The sequence below is a fragment of the Equus caballus genome, chromosome 1 (genome assembly GCF_041296265.1).
Source record: "Equus caballus isolate H_3958 breed thoroughbred chromosome 1, TB-T2T, whole genome shotgun sequence".
Classification (NCBI taxonomy): domain Eukaryota; kingdom Metazoa; phylum Chordata; class Mammalia; order Perissodactyla; family Equidae; genus Equus; species Equus caballus.
The window spans coordinates 175,448,283-175,466,405 of NC_091684.1; the positions used below are offsets into that span (position 1 = coordinate 175,448,283).

The following is an 18,123-nucleotide window of genomic DNA, read 5'->3' on the forward strand; positions in this document are numbered from 1 at the left end:
TGGTGAAATGTGTTTGTTGGACGAAAGCAGTGTTGTGTGGGATAGCAAGACAGGAAATCAACCCTGTGAGTTCTGTAAGTCCACAGGGGGAACCGGCAGAAGTATGGTGGTGGGCAGGAAGGCAGAGCCATCCTGAGACACCTTCACAAAAATTACCAAGATCTCACTTTCCTTTGGGCCTCTCTCCCCCAGGAACTGGCTTGGCGGTTCTCTCCCTGCCATCCTGGGACCCAGCTCTTCTTGTGGGTCTGGAGGGAAGGAGGAGAGATTTGGGTGGGTTTGCTTGAGTAGAGGCATTTCCTTGAGGTCATTCCAGAGATCTTTTATTTATTTCTATTTAAATTTTCATTACAGAGGTACTTGAGGAACAGAAGGATTGTTTCCTCAAAGGCAGGGGTGGGGCAGGGGACACTTCCACAGACAAAGGAGATTTGAAGGCATCAGCATGATTAGGGTGCTTTCCCACCCCCATCCAAATGTGCCCCTGAGCAGACTTCAGCTCACCAAGCGAGGTGTAGGAATCCTTGCCACAGAATGGCTGCACAGCAGCCCAGAGGTTTTCTCTCCAGGGAGGTGTGTGAGCAGAAGCTCAGCTCTTGTTCAGGGATGCCAGGAAGTCATCATGGGGCAGGGGTTAGACAACATGTCAGGGCTCTTGCTGACCTGGCTGTCAGGGCGCCTGGGCTCAGTTCAAGCTGTGTTCTAACTCTGTGGTCCCTTCAGTCGTCCACTGCCCCCTCCTGGGACTGTGTCCCTCCCTCATCTCTCACAGGAGGAAGACCTGCAGCAGGGTTCTCAAACTTGTATCCAAACCACAGAACCATTTCCTCAAAGTACACGTGATATCTAAACTCAATATGCATTTGGCTGGGCTGCTTTTGTAAATATTACTTTTATTTTTCTTTTGGCATTTTCTTTTTTGTATTTTCCCATCAAGGAGCCAGGTTCTTAGTATGTCTTAGATGCAGGGATATTGTTTCAGCTCCAGATCAGAAGCTGCGTGTCCTCACTGCTCTCCCCTTGTGAAAGTGCCCGCAGTCATGAAGACACGGTGTTGCTGCCTGCTTTGTGCACAACAAGGTGGGAAAGGCCGTGCCTGTGAGGGTTACATGATCCCAGAGTAAGTACCTCTTGTGGTGGGAGGGTAGTGCTGTGTGGGTTTGGAGCAGGAGCTCAGAGCTGGGACATATGCTCAGCTCCCAGGTTGTGCCCCATATGAGCGGCAAGCCCTTGGAGAGATGGCTGCTGGGAGTGTTTCCTGAGCTGAGCCCAACTCAGGGAGATCCTCATTCCACAAAGGATTCCATACTCTCCATGGGGCTCCTAGTCAAAATACTCCTAAAGTCGAAAAATCTGGGTAGTCTGGAACTACGGACGCAGCAGTAACCACGGTGGCCCTAAGAGGTGAGGCCTTTCTCCAGTTTTCTAGACCATGTGAACCTCCCTGAATCTGGTTTGATTCTGCGCAGGCAGGAGGTACAGTAACCACAGGGATCAGGTTTCCGGCCAGTCCAGTTGGATGGGTGTTTAGAGTCTGACTCTAGTTGCCTTCAAGCAAGTATTTAATACAGTTTTTCCTAACATCTGAATCTGTACAATGACATTCCTATCTGCCACTTTTAAGGCAAATGAAGGTAAGGCTGCCCTCGCTGCCCTTCTCCCTCCCTGCGGGCTGCCCTCTCCTCTAGGTGAAGATGATGCTCCAGTGGACAGAGTGTGGGGACTTCACCCCTGGAAACCAAATGACTGCTGTCTTTTCCAAACCCCACGCCCTGCTATCCTAGAGTCACACGTGCTCGCGCTCACACGAACTGTGACCAGCAATAGAAACAGAACACAAGTATTTTATTCCTGTGGATTTCCCACAGAGATCTAGGCCATGTGCACTCATGTGAGGAGGGAGAGAGAGTTACATGATTTGGGTGAAACTCACATTATCAGTGTCTCTTGGGTTCAAAGGGCAGAGTGTATTAGGTCCACTGTGGATCCCCAGTGCTGGGTACTTAGGAGCTCAATCAGGGTGTGTTTGTTTATTGATGGAAAAATGGTGCTTTCCAGTCCTACTGCAGAGAGGGTAGGGCTAACTCAAAAGGCTGAGACAGCCCTCGGTGGCCAGTGAGGGGCCTTAGCCTAGAGGTCAGCAGTGACTAAGATGGACAGGCTGAAAGGGACTGAGATTATCAAGTGACCAGGTGATCAATGCACCCTGAGCACTTGGGGGACACTGGGCTGGATGTGAGGGGTTGAGCTGGCTTTGCCAGGTGAGAGTTGGGGCAGGGGTTCTGGAGAGACAGCCTGCCTGCTGTGTCCTCCATATGTCCTCTTGTTGCCAGCACAAGCCTGGTTCCTCATGGTCCTCTATGACAGAGCATGAGTTGGGCTGGCATCTCAGGGGAAAAGCCCAGCTGGAAATACATGGAGCTCTGTGTGTCCTAGGCCGAAGGACTATCAGAAAGGGGCCAATTCAGATCAGGGTTTCTGGAGGGGACAGGAGTTGGTGGACTCTGAAAACTCTCAGTGGAAAGCAGGGATGGAGAAGAAGGGGCAGCCCGGAGACTGGAGGGCAAGCTCGGCCCCAAGGTCGGAGGAGGGCAGGGAGGAAACTCAGGCTGGGTGAGAACGAGGAGCTTCTCCAGAGACCCACCCTGACTCCGTGCCAGCTCCCTGGCTGTGGGAGAGATCTGTCCTGCTCAGGCAGCCTCTCCCCTTCCCCGTGTGGGTGGCTATGCCGTTGAGCTGCAGCCCCAGGCTTGCCTGCTTGGTGTCCGGGACCCATGGTGTCATCCCCCTTCCTCTCTGCTGTATAACACAGGGAAGGAGGTAAGAAGTTCATCCTGAGACCCAGGACCAGAGAGCTTCATGTTTTCTCCTGATGGTGCTCAGCTGCAGCCCTGGCAGAAGGGCAGGCCCAGAGAAAGGTGTGGGTCAGAAGGAGCTGGGTAACAGCTTTGCTTGAGGTTTGGGGGAGGTGGTGATGGGAGGGGGAAGAGGAGGAAGCAGAAAACAGCAGATTTGTGTCATTGGCCTTCTAAGGACAGAGTAGGTGCCTGTGAATGAGGGTCAGTGAATAAACGAGAAACCAGCCTTTCCTGCTCAGCTCAGAGACATTTATTTAGTTGCTGGTGACATTCTGGATCAGCTCCAGAGAAGGTGGGCTTGTTCCTACAGTTAGAGGCTTTTCATAGGATTTCATGGTTTCGTTTATCCAGGGCAAGAAGCTCGAGACTTTGGTGAAGACCCGTGGAGGTTTCCCATTCTTTTGTCCACAGCAGACAATGCCCTGGAGCACATTCTTACACATGAAAGGGCCCCCAGAGTCCCCCTGTGCACAGAGAGTGGGGAGGACTGAGACTGTGCTCTCACTGATTCTGCCCACTTGTATCCCAAGCGCCCTCTCAGTGAAGGCCACCTGGCCTCTCCTTCATGTGGGAGATCAGAGAGCAGGGCAGGCCCCTGTGGGCCCCTCAGCTGCCCAGTCCTGACCCTGGACATTGTCCTGGCTTCATTTCACTCAGGGGGCAGCTCCCTCTCCTCCCCCAGGTCCCAGATCCTCTCCCATGAGGGCGCTGTGGGACTGTGCTTCTTTCTACCATTTAAGGACATGGAAGCAGGCAGATGAGGACGACACTCAGCTTGTAGGGTGAGCCAGTTAATCAACATGGGAGCCAGCTGTGAGGAGCCACCTGATTTGACTGCTGCACACCCAGGGAGCAGTTTTCTAACACCAGAGCCGGGCGTGGGGCAGAGTCTTGCAAACTCATCTTCGAATGGAGCACCATGTTTGGATGCATCTCGGGCCCCTGGGAAGCTCCCAGAAGGCCTGTGACTCCCCACTCTGGCTGCTCCCCCCTTCTCTTCCCAGGAGAAAGATCAGAGTCTAGGGGGTGAAGGAGTCCCTACTGCCTGGGACTCCAAGTCCCAGATCTTCCCCAAACACCCCTCTCCCCAAAGCTGAGCCAGGCAGATGCTCAGTCTCACCTGAAAGGAAGACTTCTTTTCCTTCGGGTCCCCAACGCACAGCTGAGTGGTACTGTTGTAATTATTGCTAAAGTAGAATTTGCACTCCTGGTCCTGCTGCACGGTCAGCTCCACCTCCTGCAGAGTGGTTGCTAAAGTGTCTATTGAGACTTTCCCCCAGCCGGCCACACTGCACACCTCTCCGGGCCTCACTGGGGCCTGGCCCCAGGGCAGGCTGAGTGGCTGCACAGCTGCAGTCTGCCTGGCCTCTCTCTCCAGCTGATGGGAAGAGGAAAGAAAGCCCAACTCAGCCACTAGCCTCCTGGACCTGGACACCGCGATGGGGCTGCACTGACTACCCTCTGCCCGGAGCCACAGTCACTAGTCAGGCAGCCAGGATTGGAAGGAAGGAAGAGTCCCAGTGGGAGGGGAAACAATCTGGACCAAGGAGAGCAAGAGCAGCAGGGAAGTTCCCTTACCTTTAGTAACATGATGTCATTGGAGGACTTCTTAGGATTATAGTCTGGATGGCAGATGGCTTCTTTCACAGAGATGACCTGCTGGGTCCTCTCTTGATTCAGGATGTTGTGGGCCCCCAGGGTCACCTTGATTGAGCTGCACAGAAAGCCGAATGGGGATGTGGGGGGGCATGGAGTCACAGAGATCCAGCCCAGGAGCCATGAAGGGTGAGTGACAGCTGGGGCAGGGCCCGGGCTGCAGCTAGGGGAAATTGAGACAACACCAGAGCCCAGTTCTGAGTGACTGGGTGCCCTGTGCTTCTCAAGGACACTCAAAGTAAGCCTTCTGGAAGCTTTCTCTTGTCCTCAGGCAATATTGTGAAAGTACTCTGAGTTTTCGTTTTGACCCCAGTGCATGATTTCATCCTCCACAGCTGCTTTATTGGGCCAGTGTGGTCTGTCTTCTCCACTGGGCCTCTTTCTCCCACCTCTGACCCTCTGGATGCAATGCTTCCCTGTCCTATTTCTCACTTTCCATGGCCCAGTCATGCTCTCAGATGGCTCCTCTCATGAGCGCTCGTGGCCTTGAGTTACTAGGAGTCGGGGGAGCTCCCTGGGCTGCAGTCCCTGGGCAGAGGACAAGGCTCCCTGTTGGGGTCTCGGGAGGTGTCAGTTGTCTGCAGCACCTCACCTTCCCCAGCAGTGAGCAGCCGTCAGAACAACATCCCTTTCCACAAGGACACCACCACACCTCTGGACCTTCCCCTCATGCAGAGCATGAATCAATGCCATGTAGGGGCGGGAGTGAGGCCTGGCCTCTTGTCCGCCGATGACGATTCCTGAAAAAAAAAAAAAAAAAACCTGGAAGATGGGCTTTCTGGAAGCAGTGGTGGTCAGGAGGGAAGGCTCTGGAAGGTGGTGATTGAGGGTGGGGTTTACAGTGCCCTGCAGACACCGGGGCAGAGTCCTCCCAGGTTCTCCCTGGAGCAGAATAATCTTTTCGGAATGTGAAGCCTCTGAACCCACTGTGAGAAAACAGAGGATGGTGCTTGTTGTTCCCGTCCCACTTCAGACCACGTATGGAAGAGATAAGAGCTGTCTTCACAATGGTGGAGCCCAAGGGGATCGTGACAGGGCTTGCTAACACCTTCTGTCTCAGTGAGTCTCCAACCCTTCTGAGCCTTTGCTAAGGTCCTGACTGGTGCCCGTATCTAACAATCTGTCCATGAGCTCATGGAGTTGGATTTTCTACAATCCTCATGTCCTGTGGGCTAACCTGTCCTGGGATCTCAGTAAACATTTTTTGACTGTGTGAATGAATGGCCTTCACTTATCTTTCTGCTGCAGTTTGTTGGGGATCGTGCTTGTAGGATTGAAGGCCATCATCATGTAGGGAGGGCCCTGTGTGGAGCAGCCTGTGGCTTGGGAAGGCAGGGAGATGTGGGGTGGAAAATGGGGTCCCCAGGACTCTGGCAGAGCCAAAGCAACAGGAGAGCCCTGCATGTAGTCATCCAGCCCCTTCTGAGATCCACTGCTCCCTGGGGTCCTCTCCTGGGCAGGGGTGAGGGGATGAGGGAACCAGGAAGTGAAACTATTTCCGTAGCTGGTTCCAGTGACAGTTCCACTACTGCAGCCGATTTGTCTGATCTGCCCTCTCCTGAGTTGGACTGAGGGATTTTAATTACTTATCTTTTAGAGCTCCATTTCCTCTCCCCAATGCCTTTCTATGAACAGCCCACTTTCCAGTTGATAAGAGAGAGGCTCACACACTAAACTTTTAGTGACCGCTCTTCCTTCCTGCCATCCTTGTGGTATGTCTATGCAGCATCAGACTTGTTAGGCTGAATTTTGGATCGGAGCTGTGTCTAGAAAATTCTTGGTCTGAAATTGAGAAAAATCAGTGACTGTGCTGGGTAGAAGGCTCAGGAGTCCAGACGGTGTCGTGAGTTGGGCTGGAGGCTCTGGAATGGGGATGGTCACTCACCTGTCCCAGGCTCAGGGGGCAGAAGAAAGGCCAACAAGAGCAGGAGTGGCTGCATCTTCCTCGAAGGTCTGCTCTGGTCTGAGCTGCTGGTGGTTCATCCTTCTAGACACTTGGTTGCAAAAGGGAAGGCAGGGGTGTGGCCCAGGACCTTACAGACCACCTCCACCTGTGCTGCTGGTTTTCCTGCATCGTCTGCAAGCTGATTTGTTGAAGTTCTCTGGCTTTGGGTAGGTGAGAGTAGCGTTGTCACCACACTTGCAGTCTCAGTGCTGAGTCACAAAGTGAAAGCAAGAAAGAACAAGAAAGTGAAGCCTTTGCTGCAGCCAGCGGAGGAGCTGGACCCCAGAAGCCCGTCAGTGACCGAATCAAGAATGCCCCTTTTTCTCTGCTTTTGGCTCTTTTTCCAACCTGATGAAGTCATGAATAATTATTTAGCAAGCCAGCTCCAGGCAGATGAGCCTGGTGGCCTCTGCCCTTGAGAAGATGGCAGTCAGCTGGGGTAGATGGAGCATCAATGATTACAGTACTGGCTGGTAAAGGCTGTAGTGGGAATCTGCCTGGTGGTGGGAGATAGAGGCTGGACCTGAATTAGGGGCATGTAGAGCTGGACATACCCAAACACCCCAAATGTAACTCACTTCCACTCTGACCACATGTCCAGCCTTGTGTTTTGGAATATTTAGAATCCCCTCTTTAAATGTAAATATTCTGTGACAAACAGAGCTTCTCTTCTCCCACAGTTTTGAACAAAAGTCCTGGACTTGGCATTCCTTGGACCAAAACAAATCATCAGTGGGTCTGTCAGAATTGAGTGGCCTGATTGGTTTATGCTTGGGTCTTGTAGCACGAGGTGGGGACCGTTACCCATATCATAGTGCCTGGTATCTGGGGAGAGGGTTCATCTCAAGAGATGTGGGTCACTGTTGCCAGGTGATGGGGAAATGAATGCCAATTGTCCTAATAATTCCTATGCACTAAGAAGTCTGTCTGGAGTGCAGTGAACCAGGGCTCTGATGTCCCTGCGCCTAATAGCTATAAATATTTGCAAAGAGATTATCCCAACACTCTCACCAGTGTGACGAGAGGTGAAGGAGTCATGGAAAGGAGGGCATTATGACCTCTAATGGCCTAACCACAATTCTGCTGAAGGAACAGCATCCTATGAAGACATAGAAAACAGAGGAAGGCAACCTGCTTAAGCATTAAGGATGAAGATGTCTGGGTGGTGGAATTCTCAGGAATGTTAATGATATTATTTCTGTTTTCTGCTTCTACTGTGTTTCTCTATGAGTATGTAATACTTTTCCACTCAGCATACATTTTCCCGTAGCCAAACACACTCATGGCTGGCAGGCATTCAGCAGACTACTTCTTTACAGTCTACCTTCTCTAAGGTGGATGTTTTCAAAATGAGGTTACTTTTCTGAATCTATTCTCAAAAAAAAGACATTCTTGATAAATAGAAGAAATATTTACTCAATAAGCTATAGGCTATAGCGCATTATGGTGAATAAAGGAGGAATCAATGATTTCCACTATAGAGATGGAAGTTTATTAGGTCCCTCACAGGCTCCCCTCCTCTCCAATCTGCCTAGGGCAGTTCTGGCCTCTGCCACAGAAAAGATGGATGGATGAATCCTGGGGGCACCTGAGCCTGGGCCCTGCTGCCTGAAGTATTGTGCTTTTTCTCCAGGGCAGAAAGCTCGAGATCCTGGTGAAGTTATACCGAGGCTTCCCATTCTTTTTTGCAAACGAGACAATGCCCTGGGCCACACTGTTACACATGAGTGTGCCCCTGGAGTCCCTCTGTGCACAGAGAAGGGAGAAGTCTCAGTCAGAGCCCTCTGGCTCCTCCTTCTCAGCATCATTTTCTCCCTTGTGCTCCCCTGCTCCCCTCTCAGGGCCCAGCTGTTCAGAGAGGTAGTGGCTGAGTGGTCACCATTCACCTTGGCTCTGAGTTTCAGGGGGATTGGTGGATCCCCTGTGATGTACCTGCACCATGAACCTGTGTCCTGGCTGTGTCCTCTCTCCAGCTCCACCCGTTCCCGGGCCCTCATCTTGTTTTCCATGGACAAAGGTCAAGAGATTGGCTGGAGGGAGATGCCTGGGCTAAACCTGCTGGGAACAGCAAGCCTCCACCCATGAGTGGAACCAGGTCAACCACTGGTTGTTGGGTGAGAGAAGTCCTGGCAATGTCACCCCAGCATCACTCTGTCCCTGGGGCAAGGGTGGGAAGATTCTTATCTTCTTACTCTTGCAGTGGCCTTCTTGTCCACAGGCTTCCCACGCACAGCTGGATGGAGTTGTAGTTTTTGAAGAGGTCCTTGCACTTCTGCTCATTCTGCACTTCTAGATCCACCTCCTGGAGTGTGTTTACCTTTTTGTCACTAGCAACTTTCCCCCAGCCTGCCACACTGCACACCTGTCCTGGCCTCACCGAGTCCTGGCTCTCTGGCAGGACGATGGTCTTCACAGGCGAGTTGAATTGAGTCTTCTTTTGCAGCTGGTCAGAAAAGTGAGAGATGGCAGTGCAGGTCTTGCGTTCCAGCTGGTCTCAGATCCATGGCTGAGGTTGCCTGTACCCCCTGCACAGAGTTCTGCAAGGCCCCTCCTATTACATTGACGCAGCAGAGCAGACATGTTGGAGGAGAGGAAGGAACTGAGACACTGAATGAGCTACCCTCATGAACTGTGACACTGCACCTGAAAGTCAGCAAGGTGGTACCTTCAGTAGCACGATTCGTTGACCTTTGAATTATCATTATAATCCTTATGAGTTAAGACTCTGAGCACAGGAATGACCTGCTGGCTATTTTCCATTTCTCTGATATTGTCAGCACCCAGGATGACACGTATTTGTCTGTAAAGAAAAGGTAGATTTGGTAAGCCTAGATGCTACAACTCAGTCTCTGAAATGCAGGTTGAAGTTCCAGCTGAAAGTACACCTGCAGCTGAATCAGATAGGCAGGAAGGGAAAAGGGGACCGTGCCAGCTTTCTTTGCTGTGCAGCAGTGACCCAGCCTGGTTCTTCAGCAGCCTGTTGTACATCCAGACCTCTCTCCACACAGTCCACCCCTGAACCCCACACTCACTGTCAACTGGTCTGAGCAGATCAGATTGTTCCTCTGATTAGTCACTGGCTCTTTGTGCTCAGTGACTTTCCTGAGTTATGGGCCAAGGTACCCTGCCAGGGGATCCCAGGAAGAGAAGGACTCAATTGTGCTCCTCACCTTCCATTGCAGTGAGCTACGGTCACAACATTATCTCATACTAGGACCCGCCACATCTATTCCAACCACCCATGTTATTGTGGGAAAGTACAGACGCCATGTAGGGCAGGGACTGTGGTCTGGCCTCTCTGCCCCATCTGAGCTTCCCTGAAAGAGAAAATTGCCCTGGATCTCTGTGTTCATGGCAAACATGGGCTGAGAACTGCCTGGTGGCCTAAACCCATGGATGTTCAGAGGCTGGGGTGGTTGGAGTGTCCTCAGGGACCCAACACAATGAGAGGGGGCTGTAGGCTTCAGAGGGCAGCTGGCGGGCTTGCAGCATTGTTTCCTGGTTTACTTTTCAGTTTCCTCCTGTAGAGATGAGCTGCTCAGCCCTTGTTCTGGAGCAAACACACTTTAAATACATGTTAAGGGGACTCTCCCAGAAGATCCTGGTCTCTCTGACCTAGCCTGGTGAATTTTTCCCCAAGCCGTTCAGACCCCTGTGACCTGCTTACCTCCAGAATGAATCTTGTCTTAGACTTGAATATTTTATGCTCATAGAACCAAATACTCTGGTTCCTTTCTTTCCCATCCTGGGCCAGGCACATAGTACACATCCCATAAATGCTTGCTGGGTACATGAATGAACAGTCCTCAAATCTGCTTTGGTCAGCAGCTGGGGAGGAGAAGTTTTAATGCAATCTGAACAGTTTTAACATTCTAAGTCACACAGAAGGCAGAATACAAATGTCGGGAAATCAGAGGGAGATGGGGAAATGGGCTGGAGGGGCCTAGGTGGCAGCCACTCTCCACTAGGCTGGTGGGGGCAGCAGTGAGTCAACACTCTGATGGCTTAATTAGGTTCTCGGTATCTGCCCTGGGAGAGCTGAGTGGTTCAGAAGAATGGGGAGAAGGTGAAAGTGACATCTAGGGAACTGAGTATTAGCTGGCTCTTCTGTTGTGGATCCAGACAACACCTCCAGAGACATATTACCACTCGAAGCTTTGGAGAATGGGAAGTTATAGCACTCATTTTCAGCTTTCCCCTTCCACTAGAATCATGTGTTATCCTAATATTAAGTCATTTTCCAGGTGACAAGGATGTGACCCTTGGAAGGGAGAAGACCTACCAGGTGTCCTTAGGGAGTAGTTCTCTTTTCTATAGTTTCTCCACACTGCATATCCAGTGACAGACTGGGGATCAGCAAATTTCTGGGAGTGGACTGAAGCAAGGAAGGATCATAAAGACAGCCTCACTTGGACACTGTGGAAGTGTCAGTGTTGGAATAAGCCAGCCCTCTGAGGATCTATAGGGGCGTTTAATTCCTGCAGCCCTGGAGAGTTGGAGATTGGCCAAGAAGAACAGAAGCAGCAGCATCTTCTCCGAAAGGCTGGTCAGGTCTGAAGTGGTGTGTGCCTTCTCCTTCCAGGCTTTTCAGTCCTAGAGGTGAAGGAGGAAAGGGCTGGCTCAGTGACCACCAATTTCCTCCCAGTTCTATTGCTTCTTAAGATTAGAGCTTTCGTCACATCCCTCTTCACTTCACAGAGAAGGGGTTGCGTCATGAGGATTTTGTAAGAAGCATTTTTTTAGGCTATTTATAGCATGATCACATTTACCAGGACAAAGCACTGGACACTTTCAATGGAGATGAAGCTTTGGGGGGCTTTCGTATTAGCCAGAAATGGTCTCCCTTTTCCATTAGTGAGATCCTCCAAGAAAATGAATATGATCCCAACATGCCTTGAATTTGTGATTAGGCAACTGTCTACTTCCTAAAATAGCATGCATCTATGCAATCTTACTCTTTGTAGAGCTCCATTTTTGTGATAGCACAAGGGTTTTATTTTATTTCTTAGTCTCATTTTTGGTGTAAAAGCCAAAGTACCATGCAATGGTCTCTCGTAGAACACAGTCGGCAAGAGTCTAGTCATCCATCAACTTCTTGGTAGTTACATGCAACTGGAAACAGTTGGGGTGGGGGTGAGGAGCAGAGGTTAGGAATGAAGTGCAGATGGGGCATTGATGTGGGTGCAAGAAAGAAAAGGTTATGACCGAATAGGAGAGCTGAGAGGAGGTGTTTGACTGAGAAATGCACTTGAGTTCCCTGTGTGGTCCTAGGTTGCCTGATAAAGCTAACATTGTTCTAAACTTCTTGATATTTTAAAGGTTAAAAGACCCCAGAGTTGAGTAGCTGTGGAATGCATATAGAGGCTTAACCAGAAGAAACAAAGCTTTGCCACTCATTCTGAGTTTGCTTGATCACTCTTGTCCCACTAGGCACGGGTGACCTGGTGCCTCAGTGAAGACCACGTTGTAGGCAAAGATTCTGCCCCCAAAGCTCACTGTCTCTCATGAGGAGCCTGGCATGGATACTCTCACAGTTCACTAGGCGCAAGAGCTTGAGGGCTGTCAGCTATTGGATCTCAGAAGTCTAGAGGCATGATGTTACTAAGAATGCAAACAATCAGCCTGACAGTTCAAATTATTGTTCTTTGTTCTTACATATTTGACATAGATATGTGAAGACTTCTGAAGTCTTACCTGAAACTGGGTATAATGCTTATGCTGCTTTTGCATCTGTTGGATCAGTCATTACCCAGAAGGTAGAACATGTCAACTATCTTCTCATTTTCATTCTCTGTCCCAGACTTGGTTGTTGCTTACAGGGGATATCACCGTTCTCCTACCTTTGATGACTTATGCTTGCTTGCTACCCTCAATTTGGAAACCACAAATGTATTCAACAATGTTGTAGTGATTTATTAATCAAATGTGTGTAAACATGTTGGGTTATGAAATATCTATTAAAGAATGTCTGTGAAGTTTTGGAAGCATAGAAAATCAAAGATGATAGAATGTAATTTTGACCCAAAGCAGGTTTTATCATGTGAGATCATTTTTTCCACATAAAACCATGAAAGTTTTCACAATTTCCATAGCTTGTTTTGTTACCGAAACTGAAGAGTGTTACCTCCTGGCAAATTAAATCAAACTCTCCACAAGGGGTAGTTGTGTCACACAGTAAAGTATATTAGCAGCAAATAGGACACCATGAGGAATCATTTCTGGAGTCATGGCATCCCTGAACAAAGGGAAACAAGGACAGTTCTTTCAGATGGAGAATTGATATTCAAAAAAGAGAGTTGGGTATTCACCTGTGCAGGCTCAGGTGGAAAACATCCTTCCGTATACACTGCAGAGTTTGATAATAAGATCTAAGCTCCTCCTGGAGAGATCTTAGCATTAAAAATAAGGCAAAGGTCATAGGAGTAGCTCTTTGGTGAGGTTTGGTCTGGTTCAGGGTGGTTGGTGATTCCATCTCCTTAACATAAGAAAAGAAAAAAGAACAATTTGGAAAACTGTTCAAATATCCAAAGCCACCCTGTAGTTCCTCGGAGTATCTAATCAGTGATAGTTTCTTGTACAATTGGCTGTGCTGCACATTTTTCTGAGAGATAACTTTCCCCTGAGCTGTTGGCACACTACGTAGGGCTACACATTCACCCGACAAATGACTCAGACCCCAATTCTCTCATGGTGATCCGTGGATCCAGATCATATTGGCAGTCACTCGCCTCTTTCTGCTCTACTTCTGCCCCTCATTGCCCCCTCTCTCGTCTGGCCCACATTTAGCTCATCATGACTCTGCTATTCTGACAAAGGGCAAAAGGCATCTGTGTCTGTGCTCAGCCATCGTATCTGGAGAGAAGCTTGGCTGCTCTTCTGAGGTTCTCATTACTAAATTTGTAATTGCTTTAGAATTTTTCTGTGAACACTAAGAGAAAACTAAGAAGGTAAATGAACAGAGCATTAGAGATGTGTGGGTCACTGAGTGCAATATACTTGTAATGGGAGTCCCAGAAGGAGAGGAGAGAGAGAAAGGAGTGGAAAAACGTATGAGAAGAAATAATGGTTGAAAGTTTCTCAATTTTAGTGACACAACCCCCAAACAAACCAAAACTATTAATCTACACACTGAAGAGAACTCCAAGGAGGAGAAAGTACCATAGAAGATTGGGCAAGATTTCTTCCATTCCTCCTTCCCTTCTACCCTAGATCTCATGGTCTCATTTCCAGCCCAGCCTCCTCTTCAGACAGCACCTCTGGCTCATTCTCACCCACAGCTGCTGCTTCTATATCATGTCAACAGGGAGATGTGCTGGGATGGAGCTACTTCTGAGTCTGTGACATCAACCACACATGATGCCTCTTCTGTTTAACCTAGAACCCAGAGAGCTCAAAGGAAAATGTGGCTCTAACAATGCCATACATGTGCAGAGGAGGTCTCTTCCCACTTCCTCCAAATAGCTTCTTCTATCATTAGAACTTTATTCCTTTTGTCTTACAAGAGATTCTTTTTTTACTATTACTTTTTAAATTGTGGTTATATACACATAACATAAAATTTAGCTTTTATCCATTTTTAAGGGTACACTTCAGGAACATTAAGTATATTCACATTGTATTGCAACCATCATGACAATCCATCTCCGGTTATTTCATCTTCCCAAATGGAAACTCCAAACCCATGAAACAGTCACTTCCCTTGCCCTCTCCCCCTATTGCCTGGGAATCACCATTCTACTTCTTGTCTCCATAAATTTGTGACTGATTCTTATGTAAATGCAAGAGCCTTGAACATGCTCTCATTTTAAGCCCTACACATTATTTATCAATTGGACCTTATTAAGCAGTAAACCAACACTAGGCAAGCAGAGATTGGAAGAAAAGTGGAAGGGTAAAAGGAAGAGCTGGGGAGGGGGCAAGCAATTGCACACAACCCTGCCTGAATTTATCCATCTGCCTCCCACCACCACGAGGAATTCGAGGTTCCTTGTAGTTTTCCTGAATGTGTTCAGGTGGGATAGAGACGCCTGGCTCTTCACACTTCTGGATATATTGGAAGACAAACAGAGAGATGAGAATGATATTTCTTCATCTTAATGAGGTACTGATGTCATCAGGCACAACGGAAAAGTGCTCGAAGCCTAGTGAAGGCTTCTTTTCTTGTTTCCAAAGAAAGAAGAGCCTCAGTGAAGAGTGACTGCCTCCACCTGGGCTCTGCTCCGCTGCCCTTTCTACACAACTCTTTATCCTGTGTAGTGGGTATATAAGCAGCATTGTCTCCAGAAACCTTGTCCATAGTGCTGATCCTCAATGGAGCTGCTCAGTAGGGTGGAGGATGGGATCATCCTCCACTTATCTGGTCTCCTTCACTACCTGACAGGTTAACTTAGTGTGAGAAAGCTCACTTGAACCTGGGTCTAGGAGGCACAGGCCTTGGTCTCTAGGGCAAATTCTAGAAGCCAGAGGACAGGTCGGGTCACTAGAAGACAAGATATTTAGTGCCTGGGACAGTCTGTGGAGGTGGACATGGTGGGGAATGGAGCTCTTTGTCAAGATCGCTACACACTGAGTTGGGGCTCCTGGCTTCTGTGGGCAGCATGGCAGTCTTGTGGCATGGCCCGGCTCCTTCCTTAGTTCTCAGTGTCTCCATGCTGTGATGAGGAGCTCTGTACCAAGCATGCTTCAGATATATATTACAAGGAAAGTTTCTGGCCTTAGGGCAGACTGTCCAAAAGACCTGGAAAACAATTTCTCCTGCCTATGCCAGTTGCCTCTTTGTCCCTGAGTATCTCAGATCCATGTGTCCTTCTCCCTTTCAGGATGAGGCTGGTCCCTAAGGCCCAAATATTTTGAGCTGATCAGGCAGAATACAGTGGTATCTTTCTCTTACATCCTGAGTTGGATACATGAGAAATACCCATAAAAGTTTCCTTAATGCAGGAGTGAATAATACACGTTTGCTTTGGCTTGCATGTGTGTGGGAGACGGCCACATGGGTTTCTGAACTCCTGAATGGATTTAACTTCCTAAGGCCTTGAGCTCTCTCTCTGAACAATGAGGGCAGCTACAAAGGATGGGAAATCAGAGTGAGATGGGGAAATGGGCAGGAGGGGGTTGGGTGGGAGCCAATCTCCACCTGGGCCTTTGGAGCATTGGTGAGGCAACACTCTGATCGTTTAGTTGGGTTCTGGGTATCTGCCCTGGTAGAGCTGAGTGGCTCAGGAACAGAGGGACACTAAGGTGGAGGTGACACCTAGGAAACTATTAGTAGTAAGCTCTTCTATTCTTGATGCAGAATCATATTCTTGGGCAGTTGCTGAGTCAGCCTGACCACACTCACTAGGAGGAAGTACTGGGCTCTCAGAAGGAATGAATACGGCTTTGGGGGACTCTGGCCTGAGTCAGAAGTGATGTTCCCCACCTAGGTTGAATTCTGAATGGTCAAATAGCCTGAATATCACCCCACAATGCCTTGCATGTGTGGTTAGATACATACTTCCTACAATATCATAACTAGATTCAATCCTTTCCTTTTTAGTTTTTCACTGTTGGAGATCCTGAGCCCATTTATGATATTCATGCAAAAATGCCAAGCTCTTGTCTCACCTGAAACATGCTAGGTGACAGCCCCTGATCCATTACCTTCTTTGTAGTTTCAGACAATGACAGAATCTTGGGTGTGGGGCCGCAGCAGGGAGATTGGGGAGGAAGTGGAGATGGGGTGTTAAGGAGAGTAGGAGGAAGGTAAGGAGAGAGCAGATGGGGAGCCGTTGAGGACCATTGTGCTTGAGTTCAGTGTGTGCTCCCTGAAGACCACTTTAGTTCCAAGTGAGGTAACTAAGCATGAACTTGTCATGGTTTTATGAGTTCCCAGTCAAGTCAGTAGGGCCTTTAGTGAACAGAGGCTGCACCTGGAGAAAGAGAGTGGGAGGAATTGTGTCCTTTTGCAGTAGAGTTCAGAGTAGTGTGCCTAACACCAATGCCAGAGCTCTGCTGCTGAGGTTTCCTTAATAGAGAAGAGTGCAGAGATGTGGGAGGTGGTTGGGCTGGCCTCTGGGACGGTCAGGAGGGAACTGTCTCCTGGAGGTGAGCACTGTGAGGTGTGGAAATCTTTTCAGCAGAGCAGCTGGAGGCAGAGAGCTGCCCTGGGAAGTGCTGACAAACACAGAAAGACCTGGAGGTGAGACATGTCTGTCCTGGGTTTTTCCTGGGGATTGAGTCTTGAGACTGGGCGGTGTTCTGGGCTCTAAGTAGATGTCGCAGAAAGGAACTGCTGAATGGAGGACTCTTCCTCTGCTCTCTACTCCTCTCTCCCCACTATCAAATATTCTTTCCATTTACCAATGCAAGCATTTAATAATGAGACTGTTATCCTCCAAAACATGGTTGTAAAGGACAATGTCTGTGGATAGATGGTACCGAATATAGAGACTGACTGAGTATTGTTAGAGATGCATTGTTGATTAAAATTTTGTGGATAAATGTCTTACATTGAATATTAGACCAATGACTTTTTGATAAGCTAGTCCCGTAATACAATGGCCACATTTACCAAAGCATTTCTGTGTATAGTCACTTGGATTTGACAAAACATGACTTCAGCGAGTGTTCCATTTAAGATCATGGAAATTGCAAAACTTCAGATGGTAAATGTCACACTGCGATGAGTAAAGACTTTTTTTTCCAATTAGATTTTTGAGGTCATATGGTTTATAAGATTGTGTAATTTCAAGTGTACATTATTATTGATCATTTTTCTATATAGACTTAAAGAGTAATTTACATTTTGCTGGAGGTAGAAAAATCTGCCACCTCATTCTGCATGGTTCTCTTAAGAAGGTATTTATACCACGATTAAAGTATGTGACTTCAGTAAGCGCTTCTTTGAATATGACCTAATCTTTACTGTAAAATTTATGTTATTTTAGTCAACATTTTGTGTGGAGTTTTGTATAACTTCAGTGCATCAACACAAGAAGCAGACACCCCTTCACACTGAAATGAGAACATTGGTCCACAGTACCGTGAGGGTTGGTGTGGCGAACTGGTGAGAAGAAGGACTCTGGCTGTGACGGACACGTGGGCTGCTTCCATCTCTTGGCCACTGTGAACAATGCTGCTGTGAACATGGGTGTTTGTTAGCCATTTTTAAGCAAGCAAATCTTTTTTATTTCTTGTAGTACTTGTATGTGTCTTTTCCATTTAGATCGCTGATCCATTTGAGATGTACTGTAGATTCTGCTGTGAGGAGTGGATCTAATTTTCTTTTTCCCCAAATAACTACCTAGTTGTTCTGACGCCATCTATTAAGTTTGTTGTGTCCCAGTGATTTGGGATGCCTCCTGTACCATCTATTAAATTAGGCCTTGTATGGCATTTCAATTCTGTTCTTTGTCCTGCCTGTCTCACACACACTCATGGCACAGAGTTTTAGAGCATACAGCCGTCCCTCAGTATGCAAGGGGAATTTGTTCCAGAAACCCGGTGGATATCAAAGTCCACATGTGTTCAATTCCTTGTACAAAATGACAAAGTATTTGCGTATAACCTATGGGTGTCCTCCATTCTGTATGTTTTAAATTATCTCTAGATTACTTACAATACCTAATACAATCAAACGCTATAGCTGATAATACAGCAGCTATTGTTTAGGGAATACATCAC

The 18,123-nt window shown here is 48.3% G+C and overlaps 1 protein-coding gene across 1 annotated transcript; it reads right to left on the bottom strand.

Annotated features, from left to right (window-relative positions):
* Nucleotides 1-3,098: 3,098 nt before the first annotated feature.
* On the bottom strand, nt 3,099-6,704 carry LOC100050711 (granzyme H). Its single transcript, XM_070273514.1, has 5 exons — nt 6,400-6,704; nt 5,107-5,254; nt 4,437-4,572; nt 3,979-4,236; nt 3,099-3,322 (listed from the first exon to the last, which is right to left on the bottom strand). The coding sequence occupies exons 1-5, from the start codon at nt 6,452-6,454 to the stop codon at nt 3,113-3,115; spliced, it is 807 nt and encodes a 268-aa protein (XP_070129615.1). The 5' UTR covers nt 6,455-6,704; the 3' UTR covers nt 3,099-3,112.
* Between the last annotated feature and the right edge of the window lie 11,419 nt (nt 6,705-18,123).